Below are 24,082 nucleotides of genomic sequence, written 5' to 3'. Positions count from 1 at the left end.
GAAAAACTAAAAATCTGAAAAAGCTTCCGGCTTCTTTATCAAATCAAATTTCACTTAACCTATTAACACACAAAAGATAACGTTAGTTTAAAATTAACTAAAAGAATATGTAAATCAAATTTCTGAATTATATCAATATTCTCTGAACGTTCTGATTTTCAAATAAAGATGGAGTTCTCAAACATAAGACCACTACACTTGATAAGGATTCCAGATTAAGACTCTAGGTGAACTAGCAAAAAGAAATTTATTAACACCAAATATAATTTTACAAAAAATTAAAATCCTATTTACAAGCATGTATCAGGGATCTAAATATTCTCCCATTGAACCTAGGATCCTCCTACTTAGAATTCCAGTTAGACATTATTTAACCAAATTAGGTTTTCTCCTGAGACCAAAATTCCTAAAAATCCACCCATTTTTTACATTATCTGGGCAACTGATATTTCAGGAAATCCTTTAAGGGGAAAACTGCGGGGGGGGGGGAATTGGGCCGAATGCAAAGATATTTATAGATGTGGATATCTGTAATGGAGATCCAAGTAAAACAGATTTTCCAACTGCAAGTATGCTATCCTATCAAATAGAATGTCTCAGAACTGCTCAAAGGTTGGTAAAAAGAGAATACAATAATTTGAAAAGGTGTAGTAAATATGGCCTTTGGTTCTGTTATACAAACTATGCATAAAGTACGACAAACACAGTAGTAAAGTCATTCCTTCAGTTAACTATGTACCCATTTGTGCCATGTGGTAGGGACACAGAGCTAACTGACACAGATACATACAGTCTCTGACCTTATGGAGTTGACATTTAGAAGAGGGGAAATAAGTAATTAACCATAATTGTGTCTCTGAATACAGTTAAGAGGTTTAATAAAACAGTAACCCTCCCATTATGATGGGAGGCTGCTTGGAGGTCAGAGGAGGTCTTTCTGAAGAGGATACATTTAAACTGGATTTAAGATGTGTGAGGAAGCAAACTAATCTTAGGAAAAGCTAAGAAAAGAATCCTTGAGGTTTTACAGAAGATTTACTCTTTAAAAAAAAAAAAGCCAGTGTCAAGCAGAGGGATGTTTCTAGCAGCAAAAAACAGAATAGGACAATCACTGGCACATAGGTCTGGGCCTTAAGCTTTGTTATGTAAGTACCTAGAAATGACTCTGTCTTAACTTTTTGGCCAACAACCTAGATACAACAAAGGATATGAAAGTCTATTTTGTACAATATCCCAAGCTTAGAAAAAAAAGAAGTGAATTCACTGGATTAAGATTCAAAAGAATTGGGGCACCTGGTTAGCTGAGTTGGAAGAGCATGTGACTCTTGATTTTGGGGTTGTGAGTTTGAGACCCAAGTTATATGTAGAGATTACTTAAAAATAAATAAACTTCAAAAAAAATTTTAAGATTCAAAAGAATTGACAGATCAGGTAAAATTTCTCAAAAATATGAAGTCATATCTAAGAAGACAAATTTACAAATAGCTATGAGCAGAAAATTAAGACAAATTTGAAAACATACTAGTCAAGAATAAGAGTTATAATGGGGCATGATTGAGATAAATTAACTTACAGGACATAGTATGAACAAAGTAAGAATCTCTTGCTGAAGGCTGGCAAACACCTCTCTTCCAAAAGATACATTCTGTGTGCTACACATTTCAAAGGGATATAAATAAGTTAGACCAAGTGTTTCAAAAACCAAGCTATACAAAAAAAGCCGGAGGACAGATGCAATTAGCCAAGAAAAATCAAAATGTGAACCTAGACCTCAAACAACTAAAGAACTTTTCTTTCTTTCTTTTTTTTTTTTTTTTAATATTTTATTTATTTATTTGACAGACAGAGATCACAAGTAGGCAGACAGGCAGGCAGAGAGAGAGGAGGAAGCAGGCTCCCCGCTGAGCAGAGAGCCCGATGCGGGACTCGATCTCAGGACTCTAGGATCATGACCTGAGCCGAAGGCAGCGGCCCAACCCACTGAGCCACCCAGGCGCCCCTCTTTCTTTCTTTTTAACTAAAGAACTTTTCAACATGAAGCAGAAACAGATCTTATTATTGCTCCAAGGGACTTCAAAGTCAGATTTTAACTTTCTCTCAAATTAAAAACATAAACAAAAAACCCCCACCAACTTTCTAATGATCAAAGCTTTCCAAAGACAGAATACACTTCCTGAAGAGTTAGTGAATTCCTAGATAACTGGAAGATCCCAGTACAGTTTAGACTACCATTTTTCTAAGACACTGAGCAAAGAACTGAACTGCTAAAGTAGCTTCCTCTTTCCAACTCTGACATTTTATGATTATCTTAAAAAAAAAAAAAAAAAAAAAAAAAAAAGCTTTTCTGTTAAACTCTACTACCTGGGTTACTAATTACATAAAAGAATGAATGTGGGAATATAGACAATGTCTTCAAAGTTATCCTTTGCGGGGGGTGCCTGGGTGGCTCAGTGGGTTAAATACTCTGCCTTTGGCTCAGGTCATGATCCCAAGGTCCTGGGATCGAGGCATCGGCTCTCTGCTCAGCAGGGAGCCTGCTTCCTCCTCTCTGCTTGCCTCTCTGCCTACCTGTGATCTCTGTCTGTCAAATAAATAAATAAAATCTTTAAAAAAAAATAAAAAAAATTAAAAAAATAAAAAAAAAGTTATCCTTTGGGGGCGCCTGGGTGGCTCAGTGGGTTAAGCCGCTGCCTTCGGCTCAGGTCATGATCTCAGGGTCCTGGGATCGAGTCCCGCATCGGGCTCTCTGCTCAGCGGGGAGCCTGCTTCCTCCTCTCTCTCTCTCTGCCTGCCTCTCTGCCTACTTGTCATCTCTCTCTGTCAAATAAATAAATAAAAAATCTTTAAAAAAAAAAAAAAGTTATCCTTTGGGAATAGTAAGGAATATTCCCCAGTATTATAAGTTATCATCCCACTAATGGCTCTCATGTATCACTGTTGCTGAGTATGCTGAGATTCCTCCAGGCCCCACTCTTTCCTCTCATAAGTCTCTGGATTAATTAAGTCTTCCAGTGACATTAAGCAGCAAGTGAAACTTGCTACTGATGTGTGGAAATTCAAAACTGCTTATTAAGCAACATTTTTAAGAAGTTAAAATGTAATGCTCCTAAAATATGCAGGAAAATAAGATAGTAATGAAAGAGTTGCAAAATACATTGTTACCATCTTTGCTACCAGCCTGTGTGTGTGTGTGTGTGTGTGTGTGTGTGTATGTAGGCTCCATGCCCCAAGTGGGGTTTAAACTCATGACCTCATGACCAAGAGTTGCATGTTCTACCAACAGAAGCCAACCAGCAGCCCCAGTAGGTGTGTCTCTTCATTGGCATCTTAATACTCTCTCCAACAACTCCCTCTACACATGTATTTCTATAGTTAGAGTTGGTAATGGGAAGCTACACTCATTTCCTAAAATGTTATGATGCTAGTTGGAAATGCCACTGATCCAATACAGTGGTTTTTAACCTAGACCCAGGGTAATATTGATGCAAGCTTCTGGAAATAGATCCAAGCCTACCCTCCAAAGACAGAGCTGTAAAAGCCTCCCAGGTGTTTTTAATGTACAGTGTTAGGAACCACTCACTGATCTAGTTTTATTCCTAATCTACAGACAAAGGAACCGAAGCCCAGAAAGACACTTATTCCAGATACTTACTGGGAAATCTGGTCACACTGATTTCTAGGTCTAAGGCCCCTTCTGTTTAACACAAGATATGACTTCTGTTCTGCACATAGATACCCAAAGCAGTTGTCTAACTGCCTTTCTCCAGTTAACTCCCTTAACTTTATCCCCTGCTTAACTAGATTTCCAATCTGTTCTCAATAAAAACCTAAAAGGAGGGCACCTGGGTGGCTCAGTGGGTTAAAGCCTCTGCCTTTGGCTCAGGTCATGATCCCAGGGTCCTGGGATCAAACCCTGCATCACACTCTCTGCTCAGCGGGGAGATTGCTTCCTCCTCTCTTTCTGCCTGCCTCTCTGTTTACTTGTGATCTCTGTCAAATAAAGAAAATCTTTAAAAAAATAAAAATAAATTAAAAAAAAACAAAAAAAAAACCTAAAAGGAGGGGCACATCTGAGTGGCTCAGTCAATAAGTGTCTGCCTTCGGCTCAGGTCATGATCCCAGGGTCCTCTAAGATCAAGCCCCATCATCAGGCTCCCTGCTCAGCGGGAAGCCTGCTTCTCCCTCTCCCACTCCCCCTGCTTGTGTTTCCTCTCTTCCTGTGTCTCTGTCAAATAAATAAACAAAATCTTAAAACAACAACAACAAAACTCTAAAAGGAATATATAAATCTTGTCTGTTTAACCTAAACATTACTTTTGCCCACCCATACTGGCAGGAATTCTAGGCTTTTCCTCTGCTTTACCATTAAACTTCCATCATACAACCAACCAAAGGGAAAAATCCAACTCTTTGGGTCAAGAACAAAATGAACACCAAAAAGGACACAACTCACAATTATACCACTAGTGTTAAGGGTGGAGTTTTGGTAAGAGGATGAAATTTAGAGGGGGAGGGTGGATATATGCCTTGGAGGGGAATTTGCACAAGGGGGAAATTTTTACTACCTCACCAGAATGTGAGCTCCACAAAGACCAAAGTGGTTTTTTTGTTTGTTTTATCTATACGTAGTTTGCCTGGTATACAAGATGTTTAAGACGTATTTGCTGAAAGACTCAAACTGGTAAAAGAGGAGAAACGACATGTGGCATAGTGGGCCCTGAGGTTAACAAGCAAGTGTGGTCAAGATCCAACTGAGTACAAAACTGATCTGAGTTCTGGAGGGGAAGGTCTTCTTCACTTCTCCATGGATTATCAATCTTGCTGGGACTTCTTTCCTTCCTAAGTATTTTATGCTACTCTCCTGCAGAAGGGAGACTGCTTGGACTTGACACTACCCTGGGCCATGAGCTCTGCAGAAGTCCAGTCTAGACTAGCTTACAAAAGTAGATTCGCAGGGCACCAAAATCCTAGGAGGAAGGGCCTAGCTAGAATTTTTTTTTTCTTTTGGCCTGGAATAGTCTCAGTGCTTATTCACTGGGGATTTAGCAGGACAGTACGTATATACAAATTTTCAGAATTCTAGATACTGGTCATCCATTTTCCTCTCTATCCATACCACCGCGACTAAACACATACTCTGGTACTGTCATAAACACAGGGAATATTTAAAATAAAGAACAATGGGGCGCCTGGCTGGCTCAGTGGGTTAAAGCCTCTGCCTTTGGCTCAGGTCATGGTCCCCAGGGTCCTGGGATCAAGCCCCGCATGGGGCCCTCTGCTCGGTGGGGAACTGCTTCCTCCTCTTGCTCTGCCTTCTTCTCTGCCTACTTGTGATCTCTGTCAAATAAATAAATGGAATCTTAAAAATAAAAAATAAAAAAATAAATCTTTAAAAAAAGAATAAAATAAAATAAAGAACAAGAAAGCCAAAGTAAACACAACTACCTGCCAATGTAAAAGTGAGGGAAGGGTAAGGGTGTTCGTGTTAAGGCTCTTCAAGACTGCGGTCATCTAATTAAAAAGCCACCACAGGGGCGCCTGGGTGGCGCAGTGGGTTGAGCTGCTGCCTTCGGCTCAGGTCATGATCTCAGGGTCCTGGGATCGAGTCCCGCATCAGGCTCTCTGCTCGGCAGGGAGCCTGCTTCCCTCTCTCTCTCTCTCTGCCTGCCTCTCCATCTACTTGTGATCTCTCTCTGTCAAATAAACAAATAAAATCTTTAAAAAAAAAAAAAAAAAGCCACCACAAAGGGAACCATGATAGAACCACACTATGACCAATTATGGACCAATCCTCAAAAGCCTAATCAATCCTGACTTTATCACTGACGGTTAAGTAGTGCTTTGAACACTCAGTGCATAGATACTTGCTGCTGCTTCTCTTGTAAAATAAATGAGCTTCAAACAGAACATAATACAATGTTTGGCTATTTAACTTATAATGGTCTATTTCTAATGAATGTCACAGGGAGAGTCTTTGAATTTTTAAATTTAATAAGTAATTTACTTCATAATTACATTCTTCCCACAAGTTTATTTATGGCATTTTAATTAAAAGACATCTCAATTCTTAGATTGTAAATGGGGAAAGTGTTTATTTATTTATTTATTTTTAAGATCTTATTTATTTGACACAGAGAGAGACATCACAAGTAGGCAGACAGGCAGGTGTGGGGGGAAGCAGACTCCCCATTCAGCAGGGAGCCTGATGCGGGGCTCGATCCCAGGACCCTGAGATCATGACCTGAACTGAAGGCAGAGGCCTTAACCCACTGAGCCACCCAGGAGGCCCGAAAATGTTTATTTTTTTATTTTTTAAAAGATTATTTATTTTTCTATTTGACAGAGATCACGAGTAGGCAGAGAGGCAGGCAGAGAGAGGAGGAAGCAGGCTCCCCGCAGAGCAGAGAGCCTGATGCAGGACTCGATCCCAGGACCCTGGAACCATGACCTGAGCTGAAGGCAGAGGCGTTAACCCACTGAGCCACTCAGGCGCCCCAAAAATGTTTATTTTTAATTGGAAAAATTCAGTTCTGCATTTTTGTCTTCTCCATCCTAAATATATTTCCCTTGTGAAGTCGTCTAATTCTGAAAACTTCTCTTACAATCTCTTAGCATTTTGTATTACATTTTACTGTTTAACAAAGTTGATTCTGTTAAGTGCTTTTCTAAGTGTTCTTTTGAAATTTCAAAAACAAACATTATCTCCTCAAACTGGACTTTAGCTTCATAAGGAAAATAGTTTCTCTTATTTTTTTCCCTCCTACATAAAAGACCAGGTTTAAACAACCCGTCACTACTAAATAAATGTGATGATTTAACTAAGGAATTCTACTTCTAAGAACCTGAAGAAACAATGAAGTACAGTACACAAAGGTAAATGGACAAAACTTTAACAATGATGTTTTAGAGCATAGGATTTTAACTGAATTATGGAATAGTCATACAAGCATTATTTAGCCATTAGAAATTATCATCTTGATACTAAACGGAGAAAATAGATAGTAAAGAAAAACATAATAAAATGCCATTTTTTTCAGGTACAGATTTTCAGATTCATGCACAGACACTGCTGTGAAGCTGGTCTGATATTGGTCATATTATTCTTACACTCAAAAAAAAAATCAATAAAGCCACTTGATTTTGGAGGAAAAAAAATTAAGTAACAGAACAGCGGCATACAGAAATTATAAATCAAAATCAACAAATAAAGTATTAGACTACACCAAATCAAAAGGTTGACCTACACATTTGAGTGTACTGCCAGTTATAAACTACCGGCAGTAGTATGTTAATGAATAAAGCAGTGATAGAAACTGGGCATTATAACTACTTCAAAAATTGCAAATATTCTTGCTTTGTTATATTTACTCAGATCAATGAGCTAGATCCTAAAGGGAATTATAGAACAGGGTAAGAAGATAATCCCTGCTAACAAGGAGTTTATAGTCTCAATGAAAAAAATGGAGACATTAAACTAAAATAACAGCTGCAAATACATAACACAGATGCACATGCAAAGATTTTACTGCCAGACTGTGCACCAAAACCAAAAACTATTAACACAATAATAGTCACTGAATAAATAATTTAGGAAATAAATAATTTACAAAATATTATTTTGTAATAATAATAACCACCACTGATTTGGAAACTTCTCCAAGACAAGTGGAAAAAAAAAAATCAAACATAATACCCTTTGTTAAAACTTGCACACGCACACACATACACACACACACACAGAAAGGAGAGTAAAAAAAGTACATTAAATTGTTGACAAGCTTTATGTCTGGGATGGGGGATGATAAATAATGGAAAATATTCCTGTTTTATGCTTTTTCCACTTTTACTTGAAAACTTTATTGTCTAAATAATAAAGTAAGGACAGACTGGGTACTTAGCAACTCAGAAGACCTCCCTTAACATCTTATTATCCATTTAACTCTGAGAAATTCATTTAATTTCTCTTTTCTCAAATATTTCAGGACTGCTGCACCAATCAAATTACAGATTCTGACCAGACTGTTAAAGATTTTGAACATGTTATCAATATGCAGAATTTTCTCTAAAGGCAAAGAATGCTTGACTATTTGGGCAGAAATAGGATACGATGAAATTATATATATATATATATTTTTAAAGATTTTATTTATTTATTTGAGAGAGAGACAGTGAGAGAGAGCATGAGCGAGGAGAAGGTCAGAGAGCGAAGCAGACTCCCCATGGAGATGGGAGCCTGATGCGGTACTCGATCCCGGGACTCCAGGATCACGCCCTGAGCTGAAGGCAGTCATCCAACCAACTGAGCCACCCAGGCGTCCCTGAAATTATATTTTAGAAGCATTAACACCATATTACTGGATGGACTGACAAGAAGAAAGAGGTCAAGGGCAGAACAGGCTACTAGGACAAACCAGAAATAAAGTCATAGGGTCAAATCAGAAAAAAAAAAAGAGAAAGCAGGTGGAGGTAAAACAGAGTGCTACAGAATAATGAAAGCATTTTAAAGATGGGAAGGATCTCTGAAATCATCAATTCCACCACCTTTCTACAACAAGGAAGTCAAGGCTCAGAGAAGTCATATAAGATCACAAGTCTAAGATTATAAGCAGGCAGGAGCAGAATATAAATTATTTTAAAAAAAAATTTTTTAAAAAGATTTTATTTATTTGACAGAGAGAGATCACAAGTAGAGAGAGAGAGGAGGAAGCAGGCTCCCCGCCTAGCAGACAGCCCGATGTGGGACTCGATCCCAGGACCCTGAGATCATGACCTGAGCTAAAGGCAGAGGCTTAACCCACTGAGCCACCCAGGCAGCCCCAGGAGCAGAGTAAAAATTTAAATCCAGTCCTTAATATAGTTCAATATCCTCTCAATCAACTAATTAAATGGAACTATCACCTAACCAATTAACTAACTGGAAATGAAGTGCAGAGAGGAAAAAGATCGGGAGTACTTCAAGCATGAGCAAACAATGCCACCACCAAGAAAAATGACTAATCAAATGGAAGAGTTGGTCTGTAAAGGAAATGTTTTGTTCTGGACATGCTGAAGGTGATGTAACAACAGGAAATCTAAGCACCAGTGTCCAGTACAGCATATATGTAGATATAATACTACATTCAGTAAAGGCTTGCTTTATCCAATTAAGTTTTCCAAGCAGACAGTTTTACATATTTCTCCATAAAGTTACAGCTTGAGTATTCTTCTAGGAGCCCCTCTTTAACAAATTATACAGGAACCCCAAATCTGACTTTCCTAAATCAATTTATTAACAATGGAAATACTTTAAGGTATTTTTCTGAAAGATTTTATTTATTTGTCCTAGAAAGAGATCACAAATAGGCAGAGAGTCAGGGAGAGGGAGAAGAAGACTCCCTGCTGAGCAAGGACCGCCCCCCTCCAGATGCCCGCACCATGTGAGGTTCCATCCCAGGACTCTGAGATCATGACAGAGTTGAAGGCAGACATTTAACCAAGTGAGCCACCCAGTCACCCAAATAAACAAAACCCAAGAAAGACAGACAGAAAGAAGGAATAGAAAAGTATTTTTAAAGAACAGTACCACCTGTAAGATCACAGTGTACTGCCAGAGGGAAATTTAATGAGGGAGAAGATGAGGAAGAATCCTTGAGAGTAACAGTATAAATTCCTATTATCATACTTATGATTTAAAAACAAACCCCACATGGCAGGGGGGTGGGAGGTTGGGGTACCAGGTGGTGGGTATTATAGAGAGCACAGCTTGCATGGAGCACTGGGTGTGGTGAAAAAATAATGAATACTGTTTTTCTGAAAATAAATAAATTGGAAAACAAACAAACAAACAAACCCCACAAAAACAAAAAACCAAAAAACATACTCCACTGCTTCATAATTTTAACTTTCTAAAAATCACTTTCATTAGAGCAATAGTTTCACTGTTCTCTAACCTGGTTTTAATTTTTTTTTTTAAGATTTTATTTATTTATTTGACAGAGAGAGAGATCACAAGTAGGCAGAGAGAGAGGGGAAGTGAGCTCCCTGCTGAGCAGAGAGCCCCTAATTCTTTTATTTATTTATTTATTTATACTGCTTAGTTTGTTTAAAAGAGTCATTCTTCCCATGTGCTGTTTTATTATGTTTTCTTACACTATTTTAAGAGTCTCAAGAAAAGGTTGAAAGACATCAAAATACAACAATAATTTAGACACAGTACAAAAATAGCAAGTAATCAAAGGATAGTGGTATTAGTAAAGTACTAAAAAGAATGCACACCAGTTGGAGAAAAAGTGAAACAATGACATGACAGCAGGACAGAGCATGGGAAATACAAAGCCCTGGCTGACCATGCGAATCCTTCCACATGCCCTCCAATGCCAATGCTATTTTCTAAAACACAAGTCACCCACACTTTAGTTCTCACTTATTGCCATCATAAACTTCCCTCCTATTTGTAAAATCTCTCTTCTATGTTCATTGTTTGATTCAAGCCTGGGGCTCAATAACAAGAGAAAGCCCAATATAATATGGAAAAGGCCTTGAAATAATAAAACCTGAGTACGCATTCAAGTTCCGCCACATTGTCTTAAAGTAGAAATTATGGTATTTCTTTCCTAATTCCAATCCTGGCATTCAAATGAACAAGTCCAACACAAATGATGGGTGAAGAGGAAAACGGGCACACTGGGCATGCAGAGATTAGTTCCTGCTTTTTGCCACTTCCCATTTATTAACTGCTCATTCCCATTTATATGTTCCACTTCCAAGTCCATTTTTCCCTGAGTGGATAAAGAACAATAAAGCTCTTCTTCTAGCTTTTAATATTGTTTTTGAAGAACATTGCATGAGGTATTTTCTTTTTTCTTTTTTTTTTTTTTTTTTTAAGATTTTACTTATTTATTTGACAAAACAGAGATCACAAGTAGGCAGAGAGGCAGGAAGAGAGGAGGAAGCAGGCTCCTTGCCGAGCAGAGAGCCCAATTCAGGACCCGGGGATCATGACCTGAGCTGAAGGCAGAGGCCTTAACCCATTGAGCTACCCAGGCGCCCAGCATGAGATATTTTCTTATTCATCCCAAACCAAGATATGCAAAGATATCTAGATAACATTAAAACAAAAGTCCCTGGGGCACCTTGGTGGCTCAGTTGGTTAAGCATCTGCCTTTGGCTTGGTCTTAATTTCAGGGTCCTGGAATCAGGCCCAGCATTGGGTTCCCTGCTCAGTGGGGAGTATGCTTCTCTCTCTCTCTTCCTCTCCCCCTCCACCCAGTTTGTGCTCTCTCCATCACATGCTCTCAAATACATAAAATCTAAAAAAAAAAAAAAAAAGTCCTTGCCCTAGAAAGACAATGCTAATTGAGGAGAAAGAACACATATATAAACAAGAAAAAGTAACGAATGCCTATTCAGTAGGATGGAGAGCAGGCGCTACACTGGGGTTCAGAGGCTAAAAGGCTATATAGGCTCACACAATCACATATAGCAAGCCAGGCAGGATTTAAATGTGTAAAAAAGAAAAAAGTTACTTCAGCAAGAGAAAAAGAGGTAACCTAAAACAGCAATCATGCTAGGGAAGGAAAACAGTGAGATAACAATGAATAAATCAGTCTGGTAAAAAACAGGAATTTTTCAAGGATTTATTCATTCAAGGAAGAGGTAGAATGGGCTAAGGATTTTGGATTTTTGGCCATATGTACAATAAGTAGGAAAACACCAAAAGTTTTGTGAGGAAGCAACATATAAGTTCATTCTTGCTCAGAAGTGACTGGCTTAAGGTTCTTAACAGTTCTATCTCTTCAAATGTCACTTCATCAGAACAGTTTTGTCTAACCACCCTGGACCACCTTTTCAGACAGTCGAAGTTACCTACTTACTTACCTACCATGCTTTTTTTGGTCCTAGAAACTTAAATCATGACCTGAAATCACATTATTTTTCACTTAGTTGTTTGTCTCTGACAGCAGAATGCTAGCTCCCACCACTTAAAGGAAAAACCCGTGTTCACTTCTGTATCCCCAACACAGCACACAGTCGGTCCTAAGTACTTGTGAAGTGAATGAATGAATGAGTGAATGAGTGAATGAATGCTGACCTCAGCCATCAGTTCCACTCCCAAAGAGATGAAAAACTAAATCACCTTTTTTTTAAAAAAAGATTTTATTTATTTAACAGAGACAGACTGCACAAATAGGCAGAGAGAGAGGGGTCAGGCAGGGGAAGATGAAGCAGGCTCTCTGCGGAGTAGGGAGCCTGATGATCCCAGGACCCTGGGATCATGACCTGAGCCAAAGGCAGCCGCTTAACCCACTGAGTCACCCAGGCACCTCAAACAAATCACTTTTTGAAGAGAAATTCTTTGTTAACTTTTACTGTGAATTCTCTTTACTTTCTCCATTCAGCCTACCTTCCACATCTTCTTTTTCTATTTCTTAATTTCGTTATTACTTAAATTTCATTATTCCAAACACTACAATAAATACCATAAAAGGAAAAAAAAAACCATGAAAACTAAAATGTGGAAATTTTACAAATTACATTATCCAAATACATTAACAGAAATGCCTATATTTTTTGATCTTACAGACTAGTAATGTCTATGGGACAATAAACATTCACAATGTTTTACTGTATATGGGTCAAAATAAAATTCCCTTAATGACTGAGAATCATCAAACTAAAAAGTATTTCAGTAAGTCATCTGTCTTGCCACCTGTACATCAAGGTAAAATTCATCAGTTTAAAAAATATATACAGGGCGCCTGGGTGGCTCAGTGGGTTAAGCCGCTGCCTTCGGCTCAGGTCATGATCTCAGGGTCCTGGGATCGAGTTCCGCATCAGGCTCTCTACTCAGCAGGGAGCCTGCTTCCCTTCCTCTCTCTCTGCCTGCCTCTCTGCCTACTTGTGATCTCTCTCTGTCAAATAAACAAATAAAATCTTTAAAAAAATAAATAAATAAAATTAAAAAAAATAAAAAATATATCCAGGGGCACCTGGGTGGCTCGGTGGGTTAAAGCCTCTGCCTTCAGCTCAAGTCATGATCCCAGGGTCCTAGGATCAATCCCCACATCAGGCCCTCTGCTCAGCAGGGAGCCTGCTTCCCCCTCCCTCTCTGCCTGCCTCTCTGCCTACTTGTGATTTCTGTCTGTCAAATAAATAAATAAAATATTAAAAAATATATATATATCCAGTGATAGAGAATCTGGGACTCTGCTTGATGTTTGTGGTTAATCCCCTAGTACAGTAACAAAAAATATTTGTTTTAAGGTTTCGTTTATTATCATGTGCTTGCTCTGTGTTCATTGTTTACATCCTCCAAATGATGCATTTATAACTACTCCACTGAATAGCCTCAGAGACATACTAGTTTCTTCAGACTTGTTAAAACACAGTTTATAAAACTGTATGCATCTCTAAAACAGTTCTGAAGAGTTCTGGGAATACTCAGAGGACGATCTGAGGTTCTTAGGTAATGAGCATTTATTGAGAATCACTGTACAGAAAAACAAATATGACACCAAAATATGTTAATGAAGTACCAAACTAGGAAAAACAATCTGCCTTATATAACAGTGACTTCCAGATCTTCTTCTACTTTGCCTGGGAGTAATTGGTCTTTACTATTTTATTTTGTTTCCAGATTCATCTATCAGGTCCAAGAGTTAAAATTTGCTTCAAAATACCAAACAAGGATGTTAAGTGATTATAAATAAGGTAGCTCTGTGGTCAAGATTTACTGAAGCTGGTGTATGGGTACATGAAGTTCATTATACAATTCTACTTCTACTTATAGTCAAAATTTTCTATTACAGAAATTAAAGATTCGGGGTGCCTGGGTGGCTCAATCATCAAGCGGTCTGCCTTTGGCTCAGGTCGTGATCCCAGGGTGCTGAGTCTGGCATCAGGCTTCTTGTTCAGCAGGGAGGCTGCTTCTCCCTCTGCCACTCTCCCTGCTTGTATGCACCCTAAGCATGTACCCTCTCTTTGACAAAGAAAATCTTAAAAAATAAAAAAAAAAAGACATTTAAAAAAATCACTTCCATAAGCCTAAAGTATATAAAATGAATGACTATAAGATTATTTAGTAGGACAGAAAAAAAGTTTCCCAAGGGCATATGCACCCTAAGTTGAATAGTTCAGGGTATTTGTGTGCCAATTTGCCAACAATGCTATCAACAATGTTGAGGGCTTGGTTTTTAAAGTTTAGTAGCAAAGTTTAATTACTCACTGGGAAGCTTTTTCTGTGCCTCTGACTTCCTAGACACCAAAGGTGTTTTGGTTTAATTAATCTCTAGAAATGCTTATTAAAGGAATGCATTTTTGTAACTGAAGAATAAAACACAAATCGCAAAATCTGCTTAATAAAAGGACATAAAATATACTTCGAAAGTCAAAACTAGGGGCACCTGGGTGGCATCGGTGAGTTGGGAGTCTGCCTTTGCCTCAGGTCAGATCTCAGGGTCCTAGGATAGACTCTCAGCGGAAAGTCTGCTTCTCCCTCATCCTGGGGCTCCCTTGCTTTTACACATTCTCTCCCTTCGACAAATAAAAAAAAAAATCTTTAAAAAAAAAAAAAAGCCAAAACTGGTAAAACTTAGGGTGCATTAAAACTGGCATTTTTACAAATTGGGGGGCTCTGGAAATTTACTTGTCATGTAAATTGAAAAGGAAAAAAAAAATGAAACCAGTTATCTGGACTGATGCTAAGAACTGCTAAAAAATACAAAAATAGGGGCCCTGGGTGGCTCAGTTGGTTAAGCGACTGGCTTCAGCTCAGGTCACGACCCTGGAGTCCTGGGATGGAGTTCCACATCTGGCTCCCTGCTCGGCAGGGAGTCTGCTTCTCCCACTCATATCTCTCTCTCCCTCTCAAATAAATCAATAAAATCTTAAAAAACGAAAAACAAATTAGCCCAAAACAAGCCATTTTGGGGGAAGAAATTCTGAGTTGAAAGTCTCTAAAGACTAATTTTTTCACATCTTCATGTGGAAATACTGCTGTCATTATTTTTTTTAAGATTTTATTAATTTATTTGACAGACAGAGATCACGAGTAGGCAGAGAAGCAGGCAGAGAGAGAGGAGGAAGCAGGCTCCCTGCTGAGCAGAGAGCCAGATGTGGGGCTCCATCCCAGACTTCTGGGATCATGATCTGAGCGACCCAGGCACCCCTACTGCTGTCATTATTAGAAAAGTAACTCAACAAACCCAAGACACTCTCCAGCACCTTACGTGTTAAAAGTAACACATTTCCCACTAATAATGGTTAATTTTTCAAACCCAGGTTAGTTTTGTAACAGACTTATTTAGTGTTTTACTTTGGGTGGACTGATTACTCATTCAACACAACGGAGGGACACTGTTCTAGATGCTGAGGACCTAGCACTGAACAAAATATGCCTGCCCTTATTATGAAACTTACATTCTAGGGTCTGGTTGAGAAAATTCTGCGGTTTCTTTCTTTCTTATACTTATTCTGCTTCTCCATACTCCCACGGCTCTTTTACATATGTACTAGCAAAGAGACTTCAACAGTTTGAAAGTTCAGGCTTGTATGTATCCAAGTAACCGATTTTAGACCAGCCCTTAAACAGAATAGTTTAGAGAAACAATAAGGGACTTTGAACAGTTAGTAAAAACTGCACTTCAGCTAAAAACCAGAACCTTTTAGGGCAACATAAAGTCAACAGAGAATTTTTGACAACTAATATTCCTACTCAATCACTTCAAAAAGGCAGAAAAAATTTTTACTTTGTCTCGATTTCTCAATTTTAAACTTTACTTTTTATACCTTTTTTTTTTAGATTATTTATTAAAGCTATCTGATGGAGTGAGACATAGAGAGGGAACACAAGTAGGGGGAGTGGGAGAGTGAGAAGCAGGCTTCCTGACTCAATCCCTGGGCTCTGGGATCATAACCTGAGCCAGAGGCAGATGCTTAACAACTGAACCACCCACGTGTCCCTCAATTTTAAACTTTAAATTCAATTTCTGAGCAGCAGAATCTCTTTTTAAACAAAATTTCATGGAAAGCCCCTATACCTGTAATGTGTAAAATTCCTATTAAAATAGGAAAGACTGGCCAGTCCCCGTAGGGCATGAAATACATCCAAGGATACGTCAGAAACATTTGAAAGTCACTGACCTAAGTAACTGTGCTATCTAAAAAACTAACAAAAGCCACAAAAACATTTTTAAAAGTATTTAGATTTAAATACCTCTAAGATTCCTGTGTTATATAATATACTGTAATTCTCTGTGAGACATCTGACAAGCACAATTTCTCTGAACCTTAATTTTTCCCTCCCATGAAATGATGACCTTACATTACATGATGGTCTGTCAACCCTCCAATTATACTTGATGAAGGCTGTAATAAAATTAGTAGTGGCCATTTCTGATTTCAGGACAGGCACATCATGAGAGTATACATTTTCACCTCTGCAGACCTCAATTTCAAGCTTCTGTTACGATCTCTGCTTTATATTTAATGCCTCTAAATTATTACTGCTACAGGGGCACCTGGCTCAGTTGCTAGGCGTCTGCCTTCGGCTCAGGTCATGATCCTAGGGTCCTGGGATGGAGCCCTGCATTGGGCTCCCTGCTCAGTGGGGAGTCTGGTTCTCCCTTTCTCACTCCCCCTGCTTGTGTTCCCGCTTTCACTGTGTCTGTCTCTGTCAAATAAATAAATAAATAAATAACTATATTACTACTACATACCTTTTTCCCAGATCACAAGAAGCTAAATCTGAAAGGGTTGCTACCTACTTTTTGCACAGTGACTAGAATAAGAAACTAAGTGTACCAAAAGGAGGAGAAGAATGAGACTTAAAACAATATTCTCAATGACTAAGGGAATAACACAAGTCTTTGAAATAAAGAAGCTTCCTCAGTTACAAGAAAAGTCATGCTTATAAAAACCATAACCCAAAAATACGTATGTACAATTATTTTCAATCTCTATTCTACATCTAATCTCCTGACTTATTAACTTATGAATCAGTTATAAAAGAGTATCAGACTAATGAAAAGGTAAAATATTATGGAGCATTTTTCACCAAACTGAATTCCAAAAATACTTCATACAATAGTTAGTCATGACTGCATTTTTAGAAATCAGACTTTCCATCTCCAAAAATGCCAGAAAATACACTTCTGTGTATTCTTCTGCTAAATAATTTAGTGTATTGGTGAGTCATATTCTGCTGGAAGTGACAGATCTCAGGAAAAGGGTAAACTTTAGTTATACAACAAAGAAAAAACATTATAAAATCAAGTTACAATTCAGTTCTTTTCATCTAACATGTTAAAAAAGAAAGAAAAAGAGAAACAGACATTTCAACATAAAGAGGTGTGAACTATTAGACTGTGCCAAAAAAGTAGTCCTAGAGAGACTGGTTGCAAAGTCATAAGTCTGTAATTATAAACCATTTGTACACAGGATGAACTGTTATAAATAGCTTTTTCCTAATAAGGGTCATGAGAAAGTAACAACATGTATGGTTTTGAGTTATCAAGGAGACCACTCTCTAACACTTGTCTTTTTTTTTTTTTTTTTTTTTAAGATTTTATTTATTTATTTGACAGAGAGATCACAGCGAGAGGCAGCGAGGCAGGCAGAGAGAGAGGAGGGAAGCAGGCCCCTGAGCAGAGAGCCCGATGCGGGACTCGATCCCAGGACCCTGAGATCATGACCTGAGCCGAAGGCAGCGGCTTAACCCACTGAGCCACCCAGGCGCCCCTCTAACACTTAAGTCTTAACAAAGTCCCACAGCCATCTCTACAAGCTCTGCTTCAATTCTCACAGAGGTTCATAACAACTTTTTTTTTTTTAAAGATTTTATTTATTTATTTGACAGACAGAGATCAGAAGTAGGCAGAGAGGCAGGCAGAGAGAGAGGGAGGAAGCAGGCTCCCCGCCGAGCAGAGAGCCCGATGATCCCAGGACCCTGAGACCATGACCTGAGCCGAAAGCAGAGGCTTTAACCCACTGAGCCACCCAGGCGTCCAAAGGTTCATAACTTCTTAATATCATCTTTACATAAGGCAATCTCAGGTCTATTACATTGACAAAAGGAGGTATTTTCATCCAGAGTTTCCCTGGCATAGTGCCTATAAAAGGGTTTTCAATAACCGTTTTTAATATAATCCAAGCACTGACAATTTTAAGCCACAATATTCAATTCTGTACCATAAGAAAATGTTACCAATTAATGTTTTTCTATCATCATTTTAAAATGTGTGTTTCAGAGATGTTAGATTTGAGAAAATGTGCATCTTATAAATCCACCAGGCAAGAACTTAAAAGAAGGAAAGTCTAAGACCAACCACTCATCCTTTTTCATTTAAAAGAATAAAAAATTAAGTATTCCCTACAGAGTAGAAAACATGATGAGTAAAACTTGGGTCTGGTCCCAATTGAACTTTAAATCAATAAAACTATGGGATTTTGAATACTCACCTACTATCATTAAAGCTAACTGTGGATGATAAAACAAAAACAGTTTTAAGATTTCATTTGTTTTGGGCCACCTGGGTGGCTCAGTCATTACGCTTGTGCCTCTGGCTCAAGTCATGATCCCAGCATCCTGAGATCAAGCCTTGCATCAGGCTCCCTGCTCAGCAGAAAGCCCGCTTCTCCCTCTGCAGCTCCCCTGTACTTATGCTCCCTCCCTCACTCTGTCATAAATAAATAAAAATCTTAAAAGAAAAAAAAGATTTTATTTATTTTATTTAGAGAGACAGTATGCATGCACACACAAGCAAAGGAGTGTGGTTGTGGGGAGGAGAGGCAGAGAGAGAATCCGGAGCGAACTCTGCCCTGAGCACCAGGCCTGACGCACCACTCAATCCCAAGACCCTGAGATCATGACCTGTGCCATGACCCGAGTTGGACATTTAACCAACTGAGCCACCCAGGTTCCCCTAAACATCTGACTCTTGGTTTTGGCTCAGGTCATGATTTCAGGGTGATGGAATCGAGTACCACAATGGGTTCAGCGCTCAGTGCAGGGTCTGCTTGTCCCTCTCTCCCTTTTTGCTCCTCCCCCTGCTTGTGCTCTCTCTCAAAAAAAAAGAAAGAAAGAAATGAGCATAAATGCATATGTACATTATAAAACATAAAGCACTACTGTGATGTCAGATTTTTATTATTAATGGCAAATCTGAAGAATATAACACTTGCTATGGCTGGTTTTATAGTTTTAAAAAATAAAAAAAAACTAACTTTGTCATTCTGTTAATTAATCCTGTTCTCAAAAATTACTTGAAGTGATAATTTAGCCATTAACTAAAATGACTGTTAAATTTAATAGTAAATGTGGAGAATCAAAGTATACTACAGATAATTATACATTTTACAGATTTCAAATGTTTTATAAGTACAGCAGAAAATACTTTATGGACACTCTAAAGAGTAGAAATTAGGGTCAATTATCTTATCATAGTTCTAAGCTGAGTGCTCAGAATCTGGGTTATGTTATTGCACTTAGAAAAAAATTAGCTATCACATATACTTTTAAAAGCAGGGTTGTTTTCTTTTTCTTTCTTTCTTTCTTTTTTTATAAATATTTTATTTATTTATTTGCCAGAGAGAGAGCGAGCATGCACAGGCAGGCAGAGTAGCGGCAGAGGGAGAAGCAGGCTCCCCGTGGAGCAAGGAGCCCAATGTGGGACTCTATCCCAGGACGCTGGGATCACGACCTGAGCCCAAGGCAGCCGCTTAACCAACTGAGCCACCCAGGCATCCCTCTTTTCTTTCTTTTAACCTAATACAGTTTTACAGTCTTTCCTACTGGAAAAAGACAGAGGTGTTTCCTATTGTATATGCCCTTGATTTCTGTTAGAGCTATTTAACTTCTCTTATCCAGAAGAAACCACTCATTTAGAATACTTTAACTAGAGGAACTCATCATGTCTGAAAATGGACCAGAAATCTTTTCTTCATTTCAGTCATTCCAGGCAAGTGAGAAATAAAGCCAGCTAAATGTTTAGCTCCTACTAGTCTTCCTCCACCACCACATGTAGCCTGTGAAGGAAAGCTCTTGCATTGAGTAATCATTTCAACCAAACCTCAAAGTCAGAAAATCAGATCCTCTGTTCCATTTAAATAGGTCCATCACCATGTGATTTATCTTTCAAATTAAAATGACAATACTCCAAGGTCAACCAACATCACTAGATATAGAATCTAATTAAGTAAGCTTTACATTATTAGGAGTCAGAAATATAAATGCATTTTAAGTGACACTACTAGAAAATTAAGTTGTGTGAATTTAAGTATTTGCGACTATGTTTTCCTCTCTGACTTCCACAATATATAATGTGCACAAATCTAAACATATAATGTGCTAGACATAAGTCTATTCTGATCAACAGTAAAGAAAACTATTTTAAAAGTTGTTTCTATAATTGCAGAACTGAAAGTGCAACTACAGCATAAGAATTGCCTCTATATTCCAAATAAGAAGTGCTTTTTCAAAAATTTCTCTGAAGAATTGAAATAATTATAAAGCAAAGGATAACAAGACTTTTTGGAGGAATTCCATTTTTGTAGATTTAAATCATCAACTTCAATAAACAATATAAGAGATGCAAATCCCTCCTATAAACCTTTTTAAAAGGTGACAAGGAATTAAGTCTTTTTCAAGTAGTTCATTTCTGTAGGATACCAATAATCAAACAGTAAATTTAATAAATACGTACAGTTCCAGAGAGGACATCGTGGGGGCAACAGTTGAGAAGGTGACTCTTGCATACTCTGTCATCACTGAACTTGATTCGTTGACGAGTAGTATCTCCTGTAATATAGGAAAGTTAATAACATTCAAGGTTAGACAACTAGAAACTACTTATTTTCTGAGAGCCCTACTATCGCTAGCTTTTTCTGTGTGGCTATACACACATATATTTATTTTATAAATCAGCTCAAGAGGGATTAGTTTTTTATATAATATCCTACAGAAAAACTATCTTAGACATGCAGTTGCAGTATGTGTACTGCACATGTAATTCAAATAGTCAAAGTGGGAAAGCAATGCATTCTGTTAAACAGAGTACTTCAGGAAAGCATAGGATACAGAGCAGGAATGGACTTTTAAGATTATGGAGTCCAACTCCTTTACATTGCAGATAATTGCAGATAATGAAACTGAGGCCCCAAGAGGTTAAGTGACTTGCAGCAGACCCACAAGGAAGTTTCTACTGGTATACAGGGTTCCCTACTTGACGCTAAGCATAGATTTATTTTGTAATTATTTACATTAATTGAAAAACATAAAAAGTAATCTTGCAAACATTGCATACACACTGCGAATCCCCACTGAACCCCAGACGCCATTTCTTCCACTATTTTGTTCCAGCTGAAGTGTCTCCCTTTTGCTGCTGGGATGAGTTAGAGAGGGTAGAATAGCGTGTTTAAGAGTGTACAAACCTGGAAGAAGGACTTACACACCAGTCAGACAAAGGCACATTGCCTAAATGAAACGTTAACTTTAATGCCTCCAAAGGTACCATACCTTCAAATTTTAGGTGATCTGTGCTACATATGGCCAAACCTGGTACATTTAAATTTATTCTGTCTTCATGTAACACAATACACCTCCTAAGCAACAGAAGCATCCAAGCTCCTAGTCAAATATGCCTATCTAACTCAAACTTTAAAGAGTCTAAGAAAAAGAAAGGTAACTAGCTCTAGTAACAATATATAGATGTTAGTTACAATTTTTTTGCTTAGAATCTTTTTGGAAAAAAAGAAAAAAAAAACTCTTAAGGACATTTTTTCTATGTAGAATGATAAGCCCTAAGAAATGTAGGTGTTTTATTTTAGCCTTAAATTGATATCATCATTGATGAATGAAAACCTACTGATGAATTACTGAAGCGAGAACTATTGGTACCAAAAGAGATTGTAAATACCTCTGTACTTAACATGATGCTTGAGGCACTCCAAAAACTCATCTAGAAGTGATTCAATTATTTAAATCAATTTGTTTTTCACATGTGAATAACAGAAAGGTTAAACCTTTGCCCCTTTCACATGGACTTTGACGTTACTTCACATGGACATGACATTACTTTGAACAACTTAATGCGAAGTCAACTAAATATGTCATTTTTAGGTGGGGTAAGATTTTGTTCAAATTGTTTTAATTCCGTTAAAAAGACTTAAAGAAAATTCTCATTTGTAATCAGGGTATATAAAATTTAAGAAAAGTAATTTATAGCTAAAATGATAGCTTCAGAGCAGTTCAACAATAGGTTTTCTAGAGGCTAATCTCTAGTTAAAGTAGGTTATTTTTGACACCACAATTTGGAATAAATCATTTAGTGTTCACGCCTGCTACTATAATAAAGGTTATTTTGATGGTCCTTTTTTCCTTTTAAACACAACTGCTTTTGTTCCACATTCATTAACACATCTGAAAAGTTAGTGATAACTCACGGCTCGGCGAATGCGGGGCCTTTCTGACACTCCCTTGCAGATTGAAGTAGGCAGGCATAGATACATTGAACCTTTACAAATAAAACAAGGGGCCAGATTGTTCAGTTTGTATAGAATAGACTCTGCCAGCAATTTCAATACAGCACCTAGAAGTACATGTTGACTGTAAAGATTCTTGTATATGAAAACAAAAGTGAACAAAATCAGGGTGTTTTGTTTTTTCAAAATATTGACTTAACAAGTGTAACCCTACATAAGAATATGACTGACCATAGGAAAAAGTCCAATGCTGAAACTCTGGGAAATGGTCTCTGGGCCAAGAGGGGCTTTAAAAAATGCTTTTTTAAACATTTTATCTCATTAAAACTTTGGTGAGGGCCGGGCGTAAGTTCACGTTAGAATGGTACTATGATAAGCAGCACCATAAGGGCAATGCTATATATTAGAGTTTTTTTTTTGTTTTTTTTTGGTTTTTTTTTGCTTACTGGTATGTAAGAAAAAATGTCTTATTTTTAAACTGTACCCAAATTATGTTAAGAATTTTAAAGATGATGTAACTTTTTTAAATGGGGGAAAAAAAAACCCTCACATATCTAGGATTCTAACTACTACAATATCTAAGCTTTTTAGCATGCAACAACAATATTATTTCAATGCTATGTCAAACTAATGGCTCAGTAAACTATAAACCAGGCCTTAGAATAATACCAAGGTTCTTAGAAGTTTTACTAGTCAAACATTTTATGAAGTAGGGTGACTGTTTTTGCTTCAGAAATCACAACATTAAGTCTAACATTAAGATATATGTGCCCTGAAGACACAGCTATTAGGTACAATATAAACAATTCCAAATACGAATTTAGCAAACATTATCCCTACTGAGCTCTTACAAAAAGCATTATTTCTATAAATGTCAAGAAGCATTTTAAAGTAACTTCTCACTGCGTTAAGAGTGGCTGCTCTAGAGGCATCTGGGTAGCTCAGTGGGTTAAGCGTCTGCCTTAGGTTCAGGTCATGATCTCAGGGTCCTGGGATCAAGCCCCAAGTCGGGCTCTCTGCTTGGCCGGGCCTCTCTCTCTCTGCCTGCCTCTCTGCCTACTTGTGATCTCTCTCCGTCTGTCAAATAAATAAAATGTATTTTTTTAAAAAGAGTGCTTGCTCTATAAACATTTGATAACTGCAAACACAATAAATACAGCTATCAAATATCAGCTTACACATTACGAAAACCTCTAAGACCAAGAAATAATAAAACCACTAATAATTTCAGATACAGAAATATTCCAAGATGGATTAGCAACTAAGTATCTGGTAACTGATATTTTTAAAGTTTTACTTAAGAGACTTTAAGGTTAACATCCTAAAATAATTTGGCTACATTACCATGCAGTACTTAATAAACTTATTTGGGCTTATGCCATGAAATGCTTAATTTAGCTAAACCAACAAAGAATTTTAAAATAAAAATACTGGTAATTTTGGTTTCTATCAAGGTATCTGGCCCAAACCATGTTTTTCAAAAGAAACTAGGTAAAGCAGTGCCCATTTAAAAAAAAAGGGGGGGGTCAGACTATAATTAATAGAAAATAATTATAAACCAAATCTTTTAATAAAAAGAATTACTTTATGAATTCAAATCTTTTATCTTTGGATTTTCTGGGCACAT

The 24,082-nt window shown here is 37.6% G+C and overlaps 1 protein-coding gene across 6 annotated transcripts in view; it reads right to left on the bottom strand.

Annotated features, from left to right (window-relative positions):
* LOC122905122 (putative RNA-binding protein Luc7-like 2) overlaps nt 1-24,082 on the bottom strand; it is a 62,056-nt gene that overhangs the window by 25,680 nt on the left and 12,294 nt on the right. For 2 of the 6 annotated variants that reach the window (XM_044246688.1, XM_044246691.1), the window contains 2 exons: nt 22,417-22,487; nt 20,679-20,773 (listed from right to left, as the gene is read on the bottom strand). In XM_044246688.1, the coding sequence (XP_044102623.1) occupies nt 20,679-20,773; nt 22,417-22,487 (166 nt within the window). Of the gene's footprint in view, nt 1-1,573; nt 1,653-20,678; nt 20,774-22,416; nt 22,488-24,082 lie in introns of all 6 variants that reach the window. The other 4 variants (XM_044246690.1, XM_044246692.1, XM_044246687.1 and 1 more) reach the window with 3 other exon arrangements.

The sequence above is a fragment of the Neovison vison genome, chromosome 4, assembly GCF_020171115.1.
Source record: "Neovison vison isolate M4711 chromosome 4, ASM_NN_V1, whole genome shotgun sequence".
Lineage (NCBI taxonomy): Eukaryota > Metazoa > Chordata > Mammalia > Carnivora > Mustelidae > Neogale > Neogale vison.
The sequence above is the reverse complement of the archived record's forward strand: the minus strand, read 5'-3'. Positions and strand labels throughout refer to the sequence as shown.